Source organism: Balaenoptera borealis (assembly GCF_965194805.1).
Source record: "Balaenoptera borealis genome assembly, chromosome: 20".
In the NCBI taxonomy this organism is placed as follows: domain Eukaryota; kingdom Metazoa; phylum Chordata; class Mammalia; order Artiodactyla; family Balaenopteridae; genus Balaenoptera; species Balaenoptera borealis.
In genome coordinates, this window is record NC_138879.1 from 33964731 (window position 1) to 33989376 (window position 24646).

Below are 24646 nucleotides of genomic sequence, written 5' to 3' on the forward strand. Positions count from 1 at the left end.
TCTCTGCAATTCATAAGCCACTTTGTGTTTGGTCTTTATCAGAGGGGGAAAGCTAAAACTACTCATGAGAATGAGGGATTATTTTTTATATTATCTGAGGATGTAGATGTTCTCCCCATTACTACTGGATTACATTCCAACAATCAAGAAATGATTGTCTAGACAGCCCAATTATTTCTATGGTTGCCATCCAACTTTTATCATGTACCTATTTTCACCCCACAGGGATGTAAATATACACACAGTATCAAGAAAGATTTAAGTAAGGCATAAGGTAGAACTTCCCAAAAGGGAGGAATATTTTTATATTGAAATGTACTTTGGACATTTAAACAGTACCCAAAGTGTGTTCCACATAAGAGTGGTTCTATAAGATGCTCAGCTGAAAAAGGGTCTCTAGTCAAGCATATTTGGAAATTGTTATATTATATATCCCTCTCTTGGAAATGTAAAATAGACATTAAAATATTAAAGACTCTAATAAAAAGAAATTTTGAATTTGGTTAAGCAAGCATTTTCCAAACTTACCTGGCCACTGTAAAACATTTTTTACAGAATTAGTGTTCCAAGGCACAAACTTTGGGGAACACTGACCTATAATATGCCAGGATAAAAGAAATGACCTTCTGAGATGATACAACATAAATCTCTCTAAATCTAAAAGGATAAATTAAGGATAATTAGGTACTGCATACAGAAAACTACAAAATTGTTATTTAAAATAAACTATATTGATACTACATGGTTTACAAATTTTATAATTAGAAAAAACAATTATTTCAAACCCCAGTTCACCCACTTACTGTGGGTACTTAAGAAAAGCACTTAACTTCTCTGAGCCATAGCTTCCCTATCAGAAAAAAACCTGCATAATAATATGTATCTTTCAGGACTGTTACAAGAATTAAATTAGATAATGTATTAAACTCATCTGGCATGAGTAGGCACTTTGCAAACTCTAGCTTATTTTTTTTCATTGTTCTTCCAAATGAAGAATGAGGTGCTCTCCATCCTCAGCATTTTATATGTCCTAGAATTAAAATGTAATCATTGACTCCACTGTAATGAGCCTGGAGTACTCAATAAATACACAGCATATTCTAAATGCAGAACTAATAATAAAACATCCCTTCTCCTACCAAAGCCCTGCATGGGAAATACCAAAACCCACATTAATTTCTCTATTTTTGGCTAAAGAACTGGCCACAGCTAATTCGCATCTTTAGTACTGGGATGGAAATTCAATGGAGATGTTGAGTGGCCTTTATTGTCCACAGGGTTGATGCCCTGACATACATAATGAATCATAAAGAAGTCAACTGTGTTCACTAAAGCAGTCCCCTACAGGAGTGAATTTCAATTATCATCCAGTTTTTCAATTGGCAAACATTAATTGAAACACTGCCTCCTATGTGTTAGGTGCTAGACATACCAGTATGAATAGCATAAGCTCTCTATGCTCCAAGCACTTAAAAGCTAAAGATCTGCTGCATTCAGAGTCCAGAAAACCAACCATTGCTCCAGAGCCCTGAACTAAGCAGAGACAGAATAGAAGCCACAGTGGTTCTTAAGAGAAAAGTGAGTTTAGACCTTGTATCAGTCAAGATAGGCTATATCATGCTGTAGTATCCAAATGACCCCCAAAATATTTATTTCTCCCACATGCTATAGGTCTACCACTGGTTGGCTGAGGGCTGGCTGTCCTTCTGTCTTGTCATGATCCTCTTTCTAGAAATATATTTCAGCACCCATGGGAGAAGGAAAAGAGACTCTTGAAGGTCTCATATGGACAAGACTTTATCATTTACTCTCAAAATTCATTGGTAAAACTGGTCACATGGCGCCAACCCAACCACAAGAGCTCCAAAAGTACAATTGTATTGTACCATGTGCCCAAACTGGAGGAGACCTGGAATATTTGACATTTTCATGGGCCCCTTTCCCAACTGGTAGTAGCATTTCTCATTTTTCTCTTTTTTTAGTCTAATTTTTTTAGTTGAGTTTTCATTTTTATTTAAGTTATATGTGACTATACTCTGAAGCCAGATTATGTGGGTTCAAATACAGGCTAGACATTTACAAATCTGCATGACCTTAATAAGCAGGTTGCCAGCTTCTCTATACCTCACTTCGCTCACCTGTAAAATGCAGATAAGAATTATATAAACCTGTCAGCCATTTGAGGACTGAATTACTTAAAATAAGTAAAGCACTACAAAGAACTTTATTATGAACGAAAAAACAATTTCTCCCATCCTCCATTTTCTATTCCCTAGAGGCTCAATTATTTTGATATTTTCTCCATATCTCTAAATAACAGGCTTATATTGCTAATTCTTGATTTTTAAAAAAATATACAAAGTAGAATTGGTCCTTCATTAAAATGATTTGTATGTTAAAAAAAATATATACATATAGTTATTATCTAAGGAAGATGATTATTTCTCTCTTTTTTTATCCCTCCACCCTCTTATATGCACATGTAATTCCTACTCCCTCATCCTCCTAATATAGTCATTTTAATAAGATCAATATTTATTGCTAACATTATAATGATCATACAAATTATATGATTATTTTCCTTTCCTGGATAACTTGTTTCCTCTGTAGACAATAATCAACTTTTATTATGTGTTTTTTTATTTTTCCATGTGGTTATAACCAATTAATCCCCAAGCTCTTCTCCAGTTCTATCAATTTTCTCTCAGGACAATCAGATACATAAGTATTGTTTCAAATGGCATCTTCTTAAAGAAACCTCTCATAGACCTCTCTGACCTGCTCCAATCTAGCCTGGTTACTGGCTGCCTCTATGTCTGTTACTTACTGGCACCCTAGGATCTCCTTTCACCACCACATTGAGGACTCTTCTTGCCACTCTCCAATACTGGATTTCTTCTTTTTTGTTTACCATCTCTTCCTTTTTCTGGGGTTTGTCTGCCATTGGTGGAGCCTTTCCTCTAGTAGCTTCCTGTCAGAATACTTGGGAGCTAATTTTTGGATACATTAAGTGTCTGAAGATGTATTTATTCTATTTAATATTTATTTAGGATAAATAAGTATAGAAGTGGATAAGTATAGTATTCCCAACTGAAATAATTTTCCTTCATATTTTGAAGGTGTTGCTTCATTGCCTTCAAGCTTTCAGTGCTGAAAAGTCTGATACCATTCTGATTCCAGAAGTTTTATATGAAATCTACTTTTTCCTACCCTGGAAGGTTTTAAGTTTTCTTTTTACCTTCAGTATTCTAAAATTTCACTGTTATGTACCTTCATGTGGCTCTATTTTTGTCTGTTGTGCTGCACATTTGGCAAGCTCTTTCAATACAGAAACTTACAGCCTTCAAGTATGGGGTATTTTCTTAAATTATTTCTTTAATTATTTCTTCCCCTCCTTTTGCTCTGCTCTCTCCTATGAGAACTCTTATTCAGATACTGAACCTCATGCACTAGCCATTTAGTTTTATTTTCCCCCCCTCCTACTTTCCATCCTCATGTCTCTTTGCTCCACTTTCTTGCAGATTTCCCCAATTTTATTTTCTATTTGGTTTTTCAGACTTTGATATTTTTAATTCCCAATGCTCTCTATTGTTCTCTGAATACTTCTCTTACAGACCCTTATCTTTTTTACAAGGATGCAATGTCTTTGCTTGTCTCTCAGGCTATTAATGATAGGCTTTGTTTCATTTTATGTTTTCTTTTCTCAACATGGTCTCCCCTCTAAATTGCTTTTGTTTGTTTTTGGGCTGTGTTTTTTCTGTTACATGCTTTTAAAACTGCCCAGTGATCCTTGGATGCGTACTCAGATTTAAGAGAAGAGAACACAATAGCTGTTGGGAAGCTCTGAGCACATGGATAGTGCTCTTTACTTATACAGATCACTGTAGGGTGACCTGGCATGGCCTTATCTTTAGGAAAGCAATAAAGCCAATGTCAGAATCTTTAGGGGTACTCTTACGCTAATCAGAGTCTCCAGAGATGCTTCTTCCAGTGTTCTGCCTGGAGAATATAAATTTGAGTACCACTGCTCCAAGAGTCCACTGGGGAAATATTCTGTATGGAAACTTTCATTTAATCCACCTGTTTTGAGTACATACCACTCCCCCCCTCCATTTTTTAACCATACACCATATCTTTCACTCTAAAGATCTCTGTTTTTATGCTTTCCAGGGAATACGCTACTAGCTTTCTTCTAGAGTGGGGAAAGGGTAGGAGAGGACATCTAGAAGTCTAACTACTTTTTAAACAGATTTCAACAAAACCCTCTGATTTTAGCTCCACATTCACCACTCTTCCAGCAGTATATGGTGCCCATGGGGTGAGTCAGGTTACTTCTCAGCTTTCTCAGGTCTGCTAAATCCATCTGTCCATCTGCTTTCTAGCTACCAAAATTCACTTGCTTTTGTCTCCTTTCCCATCTCTTTGCCTTTATAGATTTATGTCACTTCCTCTTTTTTAAATCTCTTTACTCTGCTTTTAGTAAGATTTTGGGAGATAGTAGTATGTGATAAATATGTTCAATATGCTGCCTTTAATCAGAAGTCCCAGCAGCATTATTTTCAAGTAGAATATAACCAGCAAAATACATGTTCAAGTTAGAAAAAAAAATGCCTTTGCTTTGTTCTGCCAGGAATAACCATTACCAACACAAGCTTGAAGCTGGCATGAATGCTTGTGTCAATCAGCTCATTCCCAACTGCTCCTATAGGATCATAGGCAGAGCCACACTGGGCCTCAGCCATGGGCCATCCGCCCAGGTTTCCATGTCAACAGCAGTGATATGGACCATGTTCTCATCCCCAGTAACATGTCTGTCAGGAGTTTGGTGATGACCCCAATAACCTCAGCTTCCCTTCATTAATTACATTTAAGATGAGAATTAAATCAGTGATCATCTAGTTCAGCTCTAGGGAGCACAGTTTGCAAAGACTGCTACAGGAAATCTACTACTTTTAGCAGTGAGAGTTCCAGTTGTAAATAAAAGAGCTAAACAGAAGCAATGGATGATTTGTTCATCACTGTAACCATAGAACCTAACATATAGTAGCGTACCAATAAATATTTATTCAGTGAACAAATGTTTGTTTTTCTGGGTACTGCCTTTTTTATCTTGGACAATCCACTTAACCTCTCTGTCTCAGTTTCTTCTTCTAAATAATGAGGATAATCATACCTATGCCTACAACTATTTTTGTAAGCCAACATACACACTGGAAAAAAACTACACCAGAATGCTAGCAGTGGTTCTACTAATGTGGCAGGATGATATGTGTGGGATTTTGTTCTTTTTTTCTATGCTCCAGACTTCCTGCAATGTGCCTATATTAATTTTATAATGAAAAAAAATTTAACAGAATATGCAGACTAACAAGGAGAGCTTTGCCAACATTGAGAAGTGTGTGACTATTAAAAGGCAATGGGAGCTGGGGACAAAAGTTGATCCCATTTCTTTTTATCCCACCTCATAATAAATAAGGAGAATATAAACAAAACACTTAAGTGACTTCACCTGGAGTTATAAATGTTACTCATTTCCAACATTTTTGAGGAGCTGTGCATTCATTAACTACTGGCATCTCAAGATACAAAAGCGTCTTGACGGAATGAATGGGCTGAATCCCTACATGAAACTGAGTAAAAGTGACACTGAGGGGACAGGAGACAGAAAGGCAAAAAGATGGGAAGAAGGCACTGAGAGTGTTGTTCTTCCAGTGGAATTTACACTGCTTTTTTTTTTTCTGTGTTCCAGAAAGTTCAAAATTACAAACCACGGGCCGCAAGCAGTCAGTCTCTAGGAGCCTGAAACACCTATTCCATTCCTCAAACAAGTTCGTGAAGACCTTGAAACGGTGGGTCCTATGTAGTTTTTCCAGGAAGTCTTAGCTTCTCAGGAATCTGCTGCTTTTGGTCTGAGTGGAAACTTGGTAGAAATTTCTTTTTTTTATTATTAAAAGAATGCAAAATTCACTTTTCTTCTGAAAATTTGGACAAGATAGCCAATAAATTTGTGGTATTTAAGAATATGCTCATAGGTATATTTTAAATTATCTTTTATCATGTCCAAAAATATTTTTTCCATGATCCAGGCTTGGAGGAGAAGATGATTGAGGACAATTTTTATTTTGCTTCTTCTTTTTAGGGGACTCTACATAGCTGTTATATTTTATTACAAAGACAATATGTTAGTCACCAATGAAGATCAAATACCGATTGTTGAAATAGATGACTCTCACACCAGTTCCATTACACAAGATTTTCTGTGGTTCACAAAGGTATCCTGAGTTCTAATTTTATTCTTCCCCACTTTGCACCAACAGTCTGTGCATAAATCTCTGAAACTTTAGTTGAGGGGTTGAGGGGTCTTCAGTGATCAAAATATTGGGGTGGGAGTAAATTATCTCAAAGGTCTCTTTCAGCCCTGATTTGCCCTATGTCATTAAAAATGCCAAAATAGTATCTACACTACATTTTCAAAGCAAAGAAGCTTCTATCCTGTCAGATTGTGTCTCCACTATTCTGAGTTATGGGATAATTTGGCAAAGACTAAAATGTGAATCTGATTGTTTCATTAACATTCAGATCTTTTTCCAATTGGACAGAGATCAAAAAGTTGTTTTGCATGTATCTGAAAATGGACTGGAGAACAAACATCAAGGGTCAGGTTTCCTTCTCCCTACGTTGCTTTGATGCCACAACCTAAATCATGTACTGGCTTGGACGATGATATGACCTCGTGACTTCTTTTGCAGCTGTCTTGTATGTGGGAAGATATAAGGTGGTTGAGGCAAAGCACACCTATCTCCATGTCCTCATCCACAGTACTACAAACTCGGCAGAAGATGCTTGCAGCAACAGCCCAGTTACAGGTGAGGGGCCAGGTTTCAACCCAGACCTCCAAGGAAATTTTAGAAAAACATGTCAGTTCAGTTACCAGTCCTACCTGGAAAGGATATATGAAGTCTTCCTGGACAGTTTGAGCTGCACACCTGCCTTTGTAGGGAACCTGTGCTTTTGGCAGTCTCCTGGAAGAGGAACAGGGGTCTAACCTGAAGAGTCTAGGTGTGAACAAGGAGTAAAGAGACTTGAATTCTGGATTTGATGTTAATCGGTCAACTCATTTCTCCTTTCTGGGTCTGAGTTTCATCACTTGCAAAATAAGAGTTTGACTAGCTCTCTTGAAGACCTCTTGATGCTCTGGCATCCTGCGCATCTATGAGTATATGGAGATAGAGAAAGAGACCCCCAGATATTTTAAGGAGTTTCTTGGCTTGATGCTTATGGCATCAACGATGCAAAGGCATATGCATACATTTTTGATAATTTTAAAAATAAAAACTTCTTAAAAGCTTACCTTTAATTCTGAATTTAATCCTTCTGTATTATTAACCCAACCAGATCAGGTCCCCAAGCCCTGCAAGAATCTTTGTAGGTTACAGAGCCCCTCCTAGAAATGATATTGAATTCTAACCAGTCTCTTCTGGGTTTCCCTTTCATTGTTTTTTGTTTTGTTTTGTTTTGTTTTGATAGTATATGAATTTGTGCTTCTTAGCACAGAAAAACATCTGCAACATAGAACTGGGGCCTTTAAGATATCGAAGAGCCTTGATCAGGGATGGGTATCTACCTACAAAGCTGTCAGTTACATCAACCCCAGAAATACACATAACAGGAATCTACATAAGCTGTGTTCGTCCAGGCCATACCAGCTGAAGCATAAAAATAGAGTCATAATAACAAAAAAGATTTTCTACAGCTCCACCCCCACCTGCAATTACAAGAATTCCATTTCTTAACCCATGCAATAATCTGACTCCTTGCAATAATAATAATTATTGTCTTTCTATTATAATAAATTCTGAAAGGTAACCCTTAAACCTCCTGTCCTCTATACTCCATTGCATAGGCGGTACTTTGCCTTTTGTCCTCAGTAAGATTTTTTAAAAACGTGCTCTCCACTTCAACTCACTCTTGATTACAGAATCTTCTCCTTCAGCTCAAGAAGTTCTTGGAGCTGGGCCACGATGACTGTGCTGAATTCAAAGAGCCTCTTCCTTTCATCACTGACCCGCTTGAGCTGGATCAAGCCACTGTACCTCAAAAACACCTCTTTCTTTAGGATAAACTTCATTCCCAGTAGGCTCCTGGGTCCCTGAGTAAAGTTCTTTCCCAGGAGTCCTTAATGGACCCTCCCATTAGCCCACCATACAGCCCAGATGTGCTTAGATCACAGACTGAACAACTTTAGAATTTCAAACGGGGCTCTTTATTTTATGTTTATTAGAGGCTTCCTAGAACACCTTCATCTGATATCAGTAACATGAGAAGGGTTAGGCTGTCACAAGCCATTGCAGTTAAACACTGAGGGGCTAGAGGGAAGCCATGATGGTCAGTGTGCCCTACTCAACTATTACTTCCATTGCAACAGCTCTTGGATTTGGCCCCCCAAGGTACTGACCCCCATCGCTTTTCATAATGCATCAGCCCCCTTCTGAGGTCATTTTCTTCCTTGTCTAGCTTATATTACTTAGCCCATCATAATCACTCCCTTGAAAATCCTCTAAATTTCTGGCTACTCTCTCCCTCCATATTATCTATTTGGAAAAAAATCCAAGCCTGGATGAATCCAACATGTCTACACACTGTTACAGAAAAAACATCACTGAAAAGGAGGGGTGAGGTATGATTGGTTTTATGTTAAATTCATGACTACAATTCTCACATGTAAGGTTACCTTGTGATCCCATTCCATTTCTCCACTAAATTCACTTTCCCAAATTACAAGGCAACTATTTAAAACCTTCTCCATTCTACCACATCCCTTCCCCTTCCCCACATTCTCCATCCCCACATCAGGGGACACTTTACTGTATAACTCATTAAGAAAATAAATGGGAAATAATTCTTTTTCCACTGCCAAATTGAAAAGCCTCCTTGCACTGATGTTACTTTCTCTTCCTCCCCCCCCCCCATTCCAACAGATAAAGCCTCACTCCTCCTACCAAAGGCTCATTCCCTCACATGTGCTCTGGATCTCAGTTCTTCACTCCCTCCTTCAGCTACCAATCTCTCTTCTCTTCTTTAGAACCAAACTTCTTGAAAGAGTGGCCAACATTCTCCTTTTCCATTTACTTCCTCACTTCCCATTTAGTTCTAAGCTCCTTCCCTGACTTTTGCTACCACCATGCCTACCAAACTGCTCTCTCAGGCCACCAATAATCAGAGGCAGATGATGCGCATAAAGCTTGAGCTTCGGGGACCCTCACTTGCATGATCCCCTGTGAGTGTGGGAGTCGTGGAGTGCTTAGGGAGGGGAAGTTGGGTTACAATCTTTGTGATAAACTGCCTAAAGAAACCCAGGAGGGAAAGGGGATCAGAAATTCCAAATACTCCAGTATTTGGGGAGATTTTCTTTCTCAGTCTAAATACTCACTTTTATTTTTTTAAAAAATCACTTTTATACCTAACTTTCATATTTGTAATTTTGTATTCTTTATCTTAAAGAGGACCCCAAAATTGTGTGGTACAGGCCCCTACAAAACCTGGATCCATCCCTGCCAATGACTTCAGTTTCACTATATCCAATTGACACTTTTAAATCCTCTTTGCAACTGACATCTCAGCAGCATTCGATACACTTGGTCCTGCTCTCCTTTTTTAAACTGCCACATCCCTTGGCTTCCATGACTCCACACTTTCCAGATTTTTCCAACTTCCTGGCCTGTCTTTCTCAGTCTCCTCTGCTAGCTTAAATGCTGTTTCCTCTGCTTGGAATCCTCTTCTACTTCTTTGTCTCACTAATCCCTACTTATCCTTCAGATCTCAGCTTCATTTTTATACTTCCTCAGGGAGCCTTTCTCTGATCTCCCAATTAAGTGAATCACTCACATAGCACCTAGCATTCTTCATTCAGAATGGTGATCGTAATACCATTAGTTAATTATTTGTATCATTATCTGGTCACTGACCAACTTGGACTGTGAGTCCCTGAGCCCAGGGAATGAATCTGCCTTGGTTACCACTATATCCCCCATGTGTGGCAATGTGGCAGATCACCCATAAGTACTGGCTGGATAAATAAATGTATTTATCAGTCCAACCCCTGTACCCCTAAGATCACACTTGAGGGTACTCTATCTAACCAAAGGGAAAAGGGATCACAGAAATGTACCTCATGCCATAGTTACCACCTGGAGAGCTCTCCAGCCCTGCACAGTGACCAGTGCCCCCTAGTACTTAACAGTTACCCCTTTCAGTGCCCATCAAAGGTCAGAGCACCACCTGCTTAAACAATAGGAGTCACTTTCATCTTTTTTTGTAGTACCTATTGCCCAAACTCCTTGCTGACCTTTAGAATGAAAATGTCTAGAAATACTGAAGCCACTCTTTTTTTGGGGGGTGGGGGGGAAGGGCGGGGGGTGACAAGGCACAGAAAAAACTTTTCAGAAGAGGAAGAAACATAAATTTGGAGAGATTTACACTTAATATTTTAGATCTTTTTACTAATCTAACATGTCTTACAATGTTCTGAGAAAAGTTAAAAGGCATTCTGAAGTAGCTTGATTGGCATCAGCCATACATAAATCCTATTGTTTTACCTATGGTGTATCTCATTTTACTCTCGCCCCCTTTCCAGCATCACTACCACTGCTTCATTACTCCAGTTATGTCAAAAGCCTCCAAAGTCATCCTCCTGCTTCGGGTCTTAACACCCTCCAATCTGTTCTCCACACTCCTGCCAGCGTAGCCAATAAAAGATGCTGACCATGTCATTCCCTGACTCATACTCTTTCAAGAGTGGCGCACACATCTTCTCATGGCACACAAAGGCCTTCCTTGCCATCTTTCTCCCCCTCCTCCGTTTCCATGGCACCCTGACTTACCTTCATCAAGTGCATACAAAACACTGTGCATCCTGCGCCTTATTTTCCAGTTTCTGTTCTATAGGGAGGTTTTTTTAAAACTAATTTTTATTAAGAGTATAGTTGCTTTACCATGTTGTGTTCGTTTCTACTGTACAGCAAAGTGAACCAGCTATACGTATACATATACCCCCTCTTTTGGGATTTCCTTCCCATTTAGGTCACCACAGAGCACTGAGTAGAGTTCCCTGAGCTATACAGTAGGTTCTCATTAGTTATCTATTTTATACATACGAAGGTTCTTTAATACATGATAATAAATAATAATCGTGAAACAACTTTCATTTATCTAACAGAGTAAGTGCCAGGCACTGTGTTCAATAAGTGCTTTCCAAACTATATCTCATTTTATCTTCACCACACCATAATGAGAAAGTACTAGTATCGATATTCACTTAACACATGATAAAACTGAGGCCTAGAAAGGGAAAATAACTTGCCCAAGCTTGCACAAATAGGAAGTAGCAGAGTCTGGATACAAACCCTGATCTGTATAACTCCAAAGCCTGTATTCTTTCCAATATGTCATCATCTTATTGTGCATTCGTTTTACAAAAAGCAGACAAAAATTTTAAATAGAGCAAATTATATACGTTACAGTTAAAAAAGAAAAGGTAAAAGTCTATTTTGTATCATTTGGAGCCTATCTAGGAGAAGTGGTCTTAAATTTTATTTGGAAGAAGGTAAAGTATGAATTAATATTACCTAGGTAGGAGAGATAAGTATCTGCCAGCATTAGGATTTAAAAAAAAATAATAATAAGATTAGAAAGCCTGTAAGTGGCCAAGACCCCACATTGTTTTTCCTACTCTCAGGAAAATGGCAGAGGCCCCAAGAGGCAGAAGGGCATAGTCCTCTTACACTGAGAGATACCCGAACTACTTATCCTCAAAATACAGGAATAATCTGAAACTAGATTGGGTTATATTAAACTTTCCTCCTCCACAGATTTTATTTTTTTTCTGCAAACTCTTATTTTATTTTATTTTTTATTGGAATATAGTTGATTTACAATGTTGTGGTAGTTTCAGGTGTACAGCAAAGTGAATCAGTTATACATATACATATATCCACTCTTTTTTAGATTCTTCTACCATATAGGTCATTATAGAGTACTGAGTAGAGTTCCCTGTGCTATACAGTAGGTCCTTATTAGTTATCTATTTTATAGAGAGTAGTGTGTATATGTCAACCCCAATCTCCCAATTTATCCCTCCTCCCCTTTCCCCCCTGGTAACCATAAGTTTGTTTTCTACATCTGTGACTCTATTTCTGTTTTGTAAATAAGTCCATTTGTACCATTTTTTTTAGATCCCTCCTCTACAGCTTTTAGAAACGAGTGTTAATGAGCTAAAGCCAGGTAACAATTCATGAATACTATGTCTTTTTCATTTTTCAAGGCGGGGGAAAAGGTTTCCCCAAAATTTTACTCTTCTTTTCCAGGCCTTCATATCTCTATGCCAGACTTCCTTCAACTTCCCATGTCACCCCAAACTGAATAAAAGTCTCTAAGTATTGTGCATCTGTCTAGGGTTTATTGACAGACCTGTGATTTGTTGTGGTTATAACCTAGAGGCATTCCTGTGAGCCATCAGATGGCTTTTATTTATCTTTACCTTGTAGAATCCTCAGGGTTCCCAGATCTCCTAATCTTGATTGCAGAGCATGACAGGTATTAACATGGTGTGTTTTTCCTTTAGGCACTAAAGAACCCCAAATTTGCCCCCTTAGAATGTGGTTGCAACTTATTTTCACAAAGATATTCTTCTTTTAAATTGGGCTCTTCCCAGAGCTAGCTATCCAACCCAATTTGCTATCAATAAAGAATTTCAGGAAGACTTTTAGTGTTTCTTGTTTAGAGCATTAGTCAACATATCCAAAGTTAACAGTGAATCACTGATAATAACTCTGCCTAAATGAAACGACCATCTCATTCAATGTCCACTCACCCACTTTGATCCAAAGCAAATCAAATTTTCCAGTGTCCTAATGATGTTACTTCAGTCAACAAAAATTTCTTGAGCTATTACTATGTACCAGGCACTGTGCAAGGAACCCAGAGAAACAGAGATGAAAAAACCATGATTTCATGACATGTACATCAATACGCAGGAAAGTCAGAGTCATGCTAAGATACAAGTTGGTACACGAAGCAGTATGGGACAAAAAAGGAGATGATAAATTCTACCTATGAGAGTTGAGAAAGTCCTCCCAGAGAAGGTGAAACCTGGGCTGAGTGCTGAAAATGAGTAAGTATAAACCAGGGTGGAATTCCAGTTGGAGCACTAAAGAAAGCCCATACCCTGCCTACTTGTATCAAGCTTGAAAGTTTACAAAGCACTTTCTCATACATTGCTTGACTTAATCCACCAATCATTCTATAAGGTAAGGATTAGCATAAGGGATGTCTGAGCTATAAGGACTCTTAATTTTAGATGATGAAACTCAAGGCCAGAAAGAGTAAGTCATTTTTCAGAAGTCTAAGTGTTAATGAACAGCAGCCAACCCTGAAACTCAACACCAGGATAACTAAAAGCTTAACAGCAGTAATGTGCTGGAGCCAACTTGTACTCACTTAGGAGAGCCAACAGTTAAGTATTCAGAGATTTTCAAAGCCTGTTGTCACAACCTTTGGTAGCTTGAAATAGGCTACTGTGGGAGTATTTACACCACAGAAATTGGCATATTATATATCAAGCCTTTTTTTTTTTTTTTGATGGCCAGTTTACCAGCATGCCATTGATGATTGGCCAGTACTACTTTGCAGCAAACTGCTTTATATAAGACTGTAGTACTACACAGGGCTGGATTAAAAGCCTTACCCAATTACTTCTCTATGATTTAGAAGTTAATTGTTAGAAAGGGATAATCTGACTGAGTAGTTAGGCCATTTTTAAAAACAGTAATCATGCCAAATGAATTTCTATAACATGTCAATAATTATTTATGAAATTTCTTATTTATGTGTTCTGTCCTTGCAAATTAAGAAGAAAAAAAAAGACATAGTCCCTACCTATGAGGAACGTTCCACTGTTTTTGTAAATGTGAATACTGATCAGCTGGCTCATTCATTTTTAGGTCATCCTTATCACTTTCACAAATTCCAGTTCTATTTTTGCACTCCTGCTAACAGGTTATCTTGTCAGCATTTATGTGAGCTCACAAAAATAACAGCCAGGAGCTCTGAGATGATTAATTATTTTAAAAAGCTATAGATATTCAAAGTAAAAGGGTGTTTTATCCTATTCACCCAGTGCTCTAAGTTAGAAATCTTCAAACCTTGCATATTTGTAAAACTGCTTATTTTAATAACATCTACCTGGGCCCCTTCACATTTAATGTGGCATCCTTCTCTTCTTACCTTTCTAAAAGTATTGTCTACCTTGTTGACCTAGCTCACAAACAATTTTAACAAAATTTTAAATAAACAGAACTCTCTGAAATGCAGATAAGTCAAACCAGGCCAATCTCCCAATTAAAGTATCTTGAAGGGAATGTGCAGTCATTTGGGGACCTGTACAATGTGCTACATTGTCAATTCACTTCTTCATTTTAAACAACCCCGCTTCATACCAGCTTACTGTAGATCTCTTGAAAACTCCACAAGTAGCATACCTGAAATATCAGGCATTTTTCTTTAAAACATCTGGGATTCTCTTCAAGTGCTGGTAACTGAGGTTTATGTGCTGGTGTGTCTATGTGGGTAAGAGATATTTACAGGTATTAAATTTGCTTTTAAAAAAACATAATTTTTTTGCCTCTTGCTATAATCTTTGCAGGCTTATGGTGAAAACATCTTCTTTGAGCTTCTGTTAAGTACGCTTGTATGATGCTACATATTCTATTATAGGTTTAAGTCTGCTCAACAACAACCACCAAAAAACAGCTTCTCAGAAACATCAGATAATTATTCAGTGTCTTTTGTTGCAGTTATGTTGCTTTGTTTGCACATCATCTAAGCTACCAGAAATCTGTTTGTTTCTAGAATTTACTTGGGACACACAATTTGGGAAGAGTTTACTATGAACCCATTAAAGACCGGCATGGAAACATCATCATAGTCACCATCAGAGAGGTGGAGATGCTCTATTCATTTTTTAATGGCAAATGGATACAGATCTCAAAGCTGCAAAGCCAGAGGAAGTCTCTCTCAACACCTGAGGAGCCAACAGCCTTAGACATTTTACTGATAACCATCCAGGTATGTAGTCTTTTCAATTTTCCTAATAAAAGTTCCACACACACTTATTGAGGCTCTAGTGAAATATATCAAGAGCCATTTACATATGCAGTAATGGAATGAAGAGGTCCAGAGACATGTCATTGTTTGTATTCCACACATAGGAAAGACTGAAAAGCATCAATCAGCTCGTCACTTCTATAACCCCCTTCCAAGGCCCTAAAAACTTCACATTCATAATTTTGTATTCTTTTCCTTAAGAAAAGCACAAAAAATTGTATCAGCTTAAGGCCCGACCAAACTTGGATTTGCCCCTAGACACACAGCTAGAAAATGGCAGAGCTGAAAGTTGAACTAAGATCTTCTGATTGGAAGCAGGCTTCTTTCTGCTATATTATATCACATTTGGAGGCAGGAGTTACGATTTTAATGAGTGAGGGATGGGAGATGAAATAAAAGACGAGTCACCTGAGAACTAAATAGCCACCAAAATTCAAAAATCAGGCAGCTGAGATCCAGTCTCTTAACCTGGATGGCAGAGCTAGGATACAAACCTATATCCTGTGCTCCTGAGTCTAGCACTCTCTCCACGCCACCACATTGCCTCACATGTTCTTATGTAAACATGGGCTTCAAGCTGTTTCTTTTTCCTTCTTTTAAACCCAGTGATGGGCATGAGTTCTGTAGAGCTCTCCAGTTAGGTGGCAAAGCTAGGAGAAACAACTACCTTGAGGCCTACACAACCAATGGCATATATCGACAAGACAGCCAATCTGGAGTAATGGGGAAGAAAGGGCTCAATCTCAGACAAACAAGCCAAACCCAAGTCTTGGCCCGGTAACCCCTCAGATCACCCTAAACAGCTAAGTAACCAGCCTGCTGACTTACTTTCATTCTCCACTGAGGGGCGGCTAGTACAATAATCTCACCTTTCTATTACTTGCTCTGGCCCAGACCAGGATAAAGCCCAGTGTAGCAAAGGTAAGCCAATTGGTCAAAGCCAATACCTCTGGATTTGATTTCATGGAATTTGGGTTCATATGAAATTTATAGAGGGTGAGGGTGGGTGGGTGTGTGTGTGTGTGTGCGCGTGTGTGTAGGTGGGAGCATGGAACACAGACACATTCGTGGTTCCCCTCTTCACCTTTTATAAGTAAGTGCTAAAAGAAATATTTACAAAATCATAATAAATTGAGCTTTTACAGGGTGACTAATACACTAATCCCCTATAGGGATAAATTGGAGTCTGGGCTACCTTTGCTCCTAGAAACACAGCACAGGCCCCAGCATGATATAATACCTGGTTTCTCCTAGACTTATTACATTAAAAATGTGTTACAGGTGCAGAAAAATTCCAATCTGGCAAAAAGTTGTTAGAGAAGGAGACCAAAAATAGAGGCAAGATCAGGTTTCCACACAGATCCAAGTGGAAAATTTACCCCCGCTGACTGGCACATTCCTGCTTGATGTCATTCCCACCCACCCCCTACTCTCCTTTTTTTTCCTTCTACTTTTTCTCTCTCCCCTCCTTCCCATACAGGTCTTACACTGGAGAGGAAATGGGGGAATAAAACTACTAGGGCGGTATTCAATTACTCCTAGACTTAACATTTAATTATGTCAGGAGGTAGCCCCACCAATTCAACATAGAGATAGGTCTTGGTGGTTGACCAAAGCAGGCTGGGTAATTCCCACAATTCCAGGCCACAAACCACTCTTTTTTCTCAGGGTCATAAGAGTGATGACCACCAGGCCTTCTGATTGGAAGCCTGAGCTTCTTTCTGCTACATCACACCACATTCTGAGGCACCACTTTGGAATCAGGCTGACTGGGTATGATTCCTGACTCCACCTTTTCTGGTTATGTGACTAGAACAAGTTACTTAATTTCTTACCTCCTGTATTTCCTTCTCTGCAAAACAACCTACTTCACTGGGTTCTAATGAAGATTAAATGAGTTAAATACATAAAGCATTAGAAGAGTAGCACAAAGTGAGTGCTCAATAAATGTTAGTTATTTTTATTATTTCTCTACTCAGAAAAATCCAACCAATGCTAGGCTCTCCCTCAGGGCACACTCAATCCATCTCCTCCTCATCCCTACTCTCCCAGGAGACCCTAGGTACTGGCTCAGTCATTTCACTACTTCTTCTACCTTTTCATAAGAACTAAGGAAAAATTGTATAAAGACTATATGATCCACAATGGAGTTTTCAAAACAAATAAGGGCTTTAACAAAATCTGGGCCCATAACTAATGTACTAATCCTTTAGGGCCCCAGGGGACCTCCAGGGTCTAACCCGCTCAAATTCCTGACCCTCTCAAGTCCCAGACCTTCATAACAGGCGCCTCTCTCATATATCTGGAAGGGAGAGAGAAATCCTTCCCACACTTGCCTGGGAAGGAAAAGAGAGTTATTACAGACAAGTTAGAATCCCCCTGAGCAAACTAACTGGCAACGAGAGTACAATTGACCCTTGAACAAACAACATGGGGGTTAGGGGTGCTCACACCACCCCCCCAGTAGTAAATCCACATATAACTTTTGACCCCCCCCAAAATTATAATGTGAAAAAGAAATTCATATTTATTTAGAGGTGTAACAATTCATGCATTGATAATAAAGAAGCAGCAGTATGACTGCTTTATGGTAGCCTAGTGTGATTGATACAATTGCTTCACGGTAGCCTAGCCTATATACACTTATGAACGGTCATAAAATTTTTACGGCATACAGTATTATAGTCACATTCATAATACAGTATTGGAAACACTGTTACTTTTTTTAAAAAACCACTTACCTGTGATGATAGGCTGATAGGCAGTTTCTCCAATTACAAGAGACAGGCATACTGTATGGTAATGTAATTCTTTGAAAGAAAAGTTATAAAACAGTAAGAAAACTAAAACATTATTAATTTTACATTAACTATTACTCACCTTTTGCCTATGTAAGGATAGGTTATCCACTTCAATACAAGTCTAGCACAATACAAGTGTGCACAATGTTCCACACATATATTTTTGTATATTTACTGAAATCCAGGTATAAGTGCACTTACACAGTACAAACCCATGTTGTTCAAGGGTCAACTGTGTTTCCAACAGAAAGGCCCCTCTCAGGTGCTGAGTTTCTCTGACCATAATCTTCAGGGGTCACTTCAATAACTGGAAACCTCCAGGTTTCCAAGTTTTCTCTGAAGATTAATCTCTCACATTTGTACTACACTTTCAAGTTTATAACACTTTGTCACATCTATATCATTTGATCCTCATGAAAACCCAGTGAGGCTGAGTGGGAAATCTGTGTCCAATTCATAAATGAAGCTATGGATTTCAGGGAAGTAACTCACCAAGGTCATATCAGCCAAAAAAGCAGCCTGTGGGACAAAGACACAAGTCTTCTGACTCCTAGCCTGGTGCCCTTCCCATTCTGCCATGCTGCTTTACACACCTTCCCCGTCCTTTTCTCTAGATCCTTTTTAAAAGTGTGATCCTAGAGAAGCTGTGGTGAAGCTTGCCCTCCATCTCCATCCCATCCCCGCTTTCCTTCTCTTGATCTCCTTAGGCATTTCTTGTCACCTACAAGGACCCAGCATCTTCTTCTTACACCTGAGGTGCCCAGAACCTACTATCTCTTCTGCCCTTTTCTGCTTTTTTCCTGCACATTCCTGCTCTCTCTACCTCCAAGGAACCCCTAACAAGGGGATCAAAAACTACTGGAATCAGGAAGATTAATGGAAATGAGTCAACTGGGCTGGATATAAGAAACAACTGGGGTCACACAAAAACTTGTTCACCAATGTTCATGGCAGAAGTATTCACAGTAGGCAAAGAGTGGAAACAACCTACATATCCAATAACTGATGAATGGATAAACGAAAGTGATGTATTCATATAATGGAATATTATTCAGCCATAAATGAAGTACTGATCCATGCTAATATGGATGAAAACATTATGCTAAGTGAAAAAAGCCAGACACAAAATGCTACACAATTAAATATTCAGTACAGGCAAAGCCATAGAGACAGAAAGTAGATGAGTGGTTCCAGAGGCAGGAAGAGGAGGGACTGGGGAATGACAGCTAACGAATGGGAGTTTTCTTTTTGGAATGTTGAAAATAATCTGGAATTAGATAGTGGTGATAGTTGCACAACCTTGTGACTATAGTAAAAACCAATGAATTTCACACTTTAAAAGAGTAAATTTTATGGTATGTGAGTTATATCTCAATATAAAAAAAAGTGGAAGTAACAAAGACTATAGTAATCTGAAGAGCCCTTGTCTCATCTAAAGAACAGCCCTATTCAGCCTCAGCTAATTGCAATGGAAGAAAGTGGTCCCAATGTTGAAATATTTTTCAATTTTTAAAGAGAAGTTGAAAGTCCAGAGTTTTGGATAAAATCTCTTTATTTTTAAAAGTTAGAAAATAATTCAGAAAATTTACATTCTTGGCAGCCTATATAATCTTGGGCCACAGGCCACCATTTTATGACCTCTGCTAACCCTGGACAATTCAGCTTCCATACCCTATCCAACAAAACAAAAGCCCTGTAGTAACTGGAAAAGCAACTACATATTGTTCCTCTAACAAGCTCTTAGGATATCTGATCAATGAAGAGAAGAAGGGTATAGCCTCCTGGTCACTGCACCAACACAACATATTCTCTCCCAGAGGTTCAGCCCCAGACCCCCACTACCTCTGGGCCTCTCACTTCATAGTTAATAAACATTTTTTCAGCACCAGCTAGGTGCCAGGAACTCTTCTAGGTGCTATAGGAAAAACAAATGAATAATTCAAGGTCCTTTCTTTCAAGTTCAGTCAAGGGAGGGAGACAGACTTGTACACAAATCAAGGTAATACAAGGCAGAATTAAACCAGAACCTGCTAGCAGCACAAACAGTGTACTATGAAAACACAGACAAAGCAAGTATTAATTCTACCAGGAAATATCAGGGAAGGCGTTGTAGAAGAGGTGACATTTGGCTGAGCCATGAAGGGTAAGTTAAGTTTACCAGGTGGAGAAAAAAAGAAAAAGAGAAAGACAGGGAGGAGGGAGAAGAAAGGATGGGGGGAGGGAAGAAGAAAGGAAGAGAGGAAAGAAGGGAGGAAGGAAGGAATTAATTAAATAGAGAATTAAATTAAATAGAGGGCATGGTACAAAAAATTGGGAGGAAGGAAGGAATTAATTAAATAGAGAATTAAATTAAATAGAGGGCATGGTACAAAAAATTAAGGTAAAAGCTGGAAAAGTAGATCCCCCCCCTCCCTTGGGTCCACAATGGACCTTACACAACCTTTATCATACTGGGTTAAGAAAAACTTGCTCACATGTCTCTCTCACAAACTGAAATATGAGTTCCATGAAAAGAAGGATCATGTCCTATTCATCTTGATGTCACTGACATCCTAGCATAATGCCTGATACACAGTAGGTGCTCGATAAAAGTTGGTAGAATGAGTGAATTCATGAACCAACAAAGAATCAAAGAAGAGAGATTAGGCTATGTATGAGGAAGGAAAAAGCAATCCATTTTGGCTGGAGATAAGAGACACAAGAGGACTGTAGTGGAAGTAGAGACTAGAAATGCAGGTTAGAGGTCAAATCAGGCAATATATAAACCCACAGGCATTTGATTTGGCTTAGGAGGCCTTTCTAATGTACCTCAGATTATGTGAATAGGACAGCTTCTTTCTCTTCCCATGCATTTCTCAGGCTCCAAAAACATTCTGACTAATGAAGGGTAAATGACTATGTAAAGGCAGGAAAACACATAGTAGATGCTCAGTAATAGTCTTTAAAAAAATTGAATGAAAGAGTGAATGACTCCATCCCAGAATGGTGTTGTTTTTTACATAACCACAGTATGTTCCTAACTCACATTCTATTTGTGGTCAGTTCTGACCCCCACATGTTTTTTCTTATACTCATACCCACTCTATATTTGTACTCTTGGGTTTGGGTCTTTACAAGCACATTTTCTTATTACATTTCAACCCTAATTATGATAGGCTCATTTTTCCAATGCATAAGATCATTCAGAGCTTTATTACTATTTTCCAGAAAATCAAAACCACACCAAATTTGGGACCCACAAATTTGATACACACATTCTTCATTTCTTTGTCTGGAACATCAATAAACATGATGAACCGACTGGCTCTCAGGACCAGTCTCTACTGGGCCATCACTCAATATGTCCTACTATTGCCATACTATCCCCATCATCCACAAATCTTCAACCCTGATATTCAGCTTATTAAAGTCATGTGGTCAAGATTCTATTAATACTTTTCCCAGATTATCTAGTGAAACAGATTATACTGGAGACAACTCCCTGGTCTATGGATCTTGTTCTTTTGCTATTAGAAATTAAAGTTGTCTGTATGATTTGCCCATCACAAAACCATGTTGACTCCTATTTAGTGTCTCAGGGTTTCCTAGGTGACTGCAAATTGATTGACTGATGGTTTGTTCTCATTTTTCCCAAAGATCTATAAGTTGGTGGTTTTTAATTACTAGCGTCATTCTGTGTTTCTCCCCTTCCTGTTTCAAAGATAGGCATATTTGCCCTTTTCCAGTCTTTAGGGACTTTTCCAGTTCTCCATCACTTCTCAAAAATAATGACCTGTGGGTTTGTGGCCACATCTGCTTGTACAGCAAGCACCCCTAGGGTGCATATCGTCAAATTCTGCTGATTAAATACTTGCATTTTTCCTTCTCTCATTAACTGTTTCTCTCTCTTTGATTACCTGTTCATTTCTCAAAATTTCACCTTGACTGAACTTCCTCTAGTCAACTAATTATCTGCAATCTGTTCTGAAGAGACAAGATGAAAAAATTCAGCCTTATCAACCTCCTTATATTAATAAGAATTCCTTCCTTCTTAATCGTGAAGTCAAATTTTTCTCGTCTATTTCTTTGCCAAATATCTTAAAAGTTATTTAGTCTTTGCTTTTCGATACATGCTAGTTATGTCTTCCTTCCAACTGTGACCATTCTTATTTTGTCCCTCTTCTGCTATTCTCATACATTCTGTTTTAGGGACAAGGCCTGATTTCCACATGTTGCAAACCTATTACATACAGAAACAGTACTGGGCACTAAGAAGAAAAAGCAATTTAAAAAAAAAAAAAAAAAAAGCCCTGCCATTAATTTCATAGTCTAGTTCAAGAAAAGAACATAAAAGAAGAAAAATATAAGTTAAGTACTCCTTCCTGTGTATGCCTACATTGTCTCTATTATAAACTGGTTTCGGTATATTGTGATCATTCCTTTACTCATCTGTCTTTCTTGACCTCTTCAAAAGCAGGGATCATATAAGGTTCACCTGAAACCCCAATGTCTCCTATAGTACCTGGAACTCAATATGTTTGATAAGGATGGGACAAAGGAGACAATACACAATATAGCATATGTTAGATGTTACAGATGGTTAATTCTACAGAGGAGGGGTCATTTCTTCAGAGTATACTGTCAAGGAAGACCTCATACCTTTCTGTTCCATACTGAGTTCTATGTAAGTTTAAACTTTTTTTTTCCTCTTCTCTTTTGCCTTCCCTACATTTAGTGGTAGAGTTGATTCCCTCTTTTTTACCCCCTTTGAAAACTAGGCTAAACTCTGGCCTATAGAAATCCTTCCCCTATAATCAGTTTCCTGAGTCATCACTCCTACTCTGTTTCACCCCTACACTGCCCAAATGTATAAAAAGTCTTACCTACTGATATATGGGAGACGGAGTGTCTGTATTACCAAGTATTTATTACCTGAGTTCCTGCAGTTGTATAGAGAAGCAAAAGTCACAACCTTAATAGTTCACTAGAAAACTGACCACATAGAAAACAAAACTCCACTCAAACATTCCTCTGTGCTTAACTAGGTTGGCACTTCCTATTGCACCAACTTCATTCAGTCTCCGCTGCCTATGGAATATTGTGATGTGACAATACAATGCAAATGCAGTGCAAATCTATTACAAGGTAAATTTTTAAATCTTGTAAAAGATACAGAATTTTGTGAAGCTGATGAAGATGACATGGAGACTAATCAAATCACATGCAAAGCTACTGACAATTGAGAATCTAGCAATGGTAGGCCAGTTAACAACTGAAGACCACACAATGAACAAGGATTTTAAAAGAGAATGACCTGAATATCAAATTTTTTTAATGCAAGGGGAAAAAATATATGGAGCCTTCAAATACTCTTGCAAAAATTATCCTCTTCATGATCACATTGTGAAAGTCAAACATTAGGAACAGCATTTCAGCTATCACACAATTTAGTCTAAAATGTTAACCCAAGAATCAATACTTGATTCTCTCTTCATTCTCAGAATTAGTGATTATAACTCGAATGTTAATAAGATAAATAAATCTATTGCTATTGCTTGTTTCATTTTTCAAGATAACAAATCAATCAAATCCTTTTTTTTCTACTTACTATAAAATTTTGATCCTTTTCCTGACACCAATTATCCTGAAATAATGAGGTTTCCTATACTGCTTTGTCAGTTTTTACACTTGCAATTTGTTTTCCCCCAGCTAAACAATAAACCCTCCAAGGACAGAAATTATGAATTCTATTTTTCTTTAGTATCTGCCTCCACCACCACCAGACCATTCCCAATCACAACCCACACACCTATTCGTGGAACAGAAATCTGAGGAAAGTAAGCATGCAGAATATATTAATGGCTGAGTACCTGACTTGGAGGCTAATTCTCCTGAAGGTAAGACTGGCTGTACCACCAACACATTCTCAACATTCATGGTGGTATCCAAGGTTTCTCACTAATTACTTAGCTACAGCTCCTTTAATTCATGACATGGTGTACCTAAGAAATGAAAAGAGATTGCCTTTTAATGTGTTTTTTGTTTTGTTTTTCCTCCTACAGGATATTCTCTCCTATCACAAAAGGAGTCATCAGCGTCTCTCTCCTGGATTATATCTGGGTTACCTAAAGCTATGTAGCTCTGTGGATCAAATCAAAGTTCTTGTTACCCAAAAGTTGCCTAACATTCTCTGCCATGTGAAGATCCGTGAGAACAATAACGTTTCCAAGTAAGTGTGAGGAGTTTAGATTTTCCTCATGATGAAACAATGGCTAAGTGATGGGTTTGACGTGCCAGAAGGAAACTGAAATGTTACTTCTGAGTGAAGTTTCTATGATGAGAGGTCCTCAGGGGCCAGCACACTGGGGCAAAGGCATAGCTCAGTTTTAACATTAGGATAAGGAGGGCTTGTAGTATTGATTGGTGGAAGGAGTGGGTCAATTTAAAGGGGACACTATCCTTTCACTTTCCTCTATGCAACCACTGACATTCAGGTTAATGAATAGATGTCCTTTTCTTTCAGCACTGCTATTTCCAATATCTTTTCTCCACAACCTAAAAAGTCACATTTAAAAAAAGCACTTGTGTAAATGGGTTCTAGTAGAGTAACTGGTCTCTCCTTAACCTTAAAGGACCCTCCCTACCCTCATTCCCCCCACCCCAACCCCCTGGCCAAAGGACTTGGTATGTTTCCTACACTCTTTATG

At 38.4% G+C, this 24646-nt stretch overlaps 1 protein-coding gene and 1 long non-coding RNA gene across 2 annotated transcripts in view; one reads left to right on the plus strand and one right to left on the minus strand.

Annotated features, from left to right (window-relative positions):
- Positions 1–24646, plus strand: part of ANKFN1 (ankyrin repeat and fibronectin type III domain containing 1) — a 424018-nt gene that overhangs the window by 363733 nt on the left and 35639 nt on the right. Inside the window, exons 11-15 of the mRNA XM_082371893.1 lie at positions 5750–5849; positions 6140–6272; positions 6750–6866; positions 14905–15120; positions 24002–24168. Coding sequence (XP_082228019.1) covers positions 5750–5849; positions 6140–6272; positions 6750–6866; positions 14905–15120; positions 24002–24168 — 733 coding nt within the window. The remainder of the gene's footprint in view (positions 1–5749; positions 5850–6139; positions 6273–6749; positions 6867–14904; positions 15121–24001; positions 24169–24646) is intronic.
- The window catches only part of LOC309618349, a 353317-nt gene that overhangs the window by 176265 nt on the left and 152406 nt on the right, over positions 1–24646 (minus strand). The gene's annotated exons all lie outside the window — the stretch shown is intronic.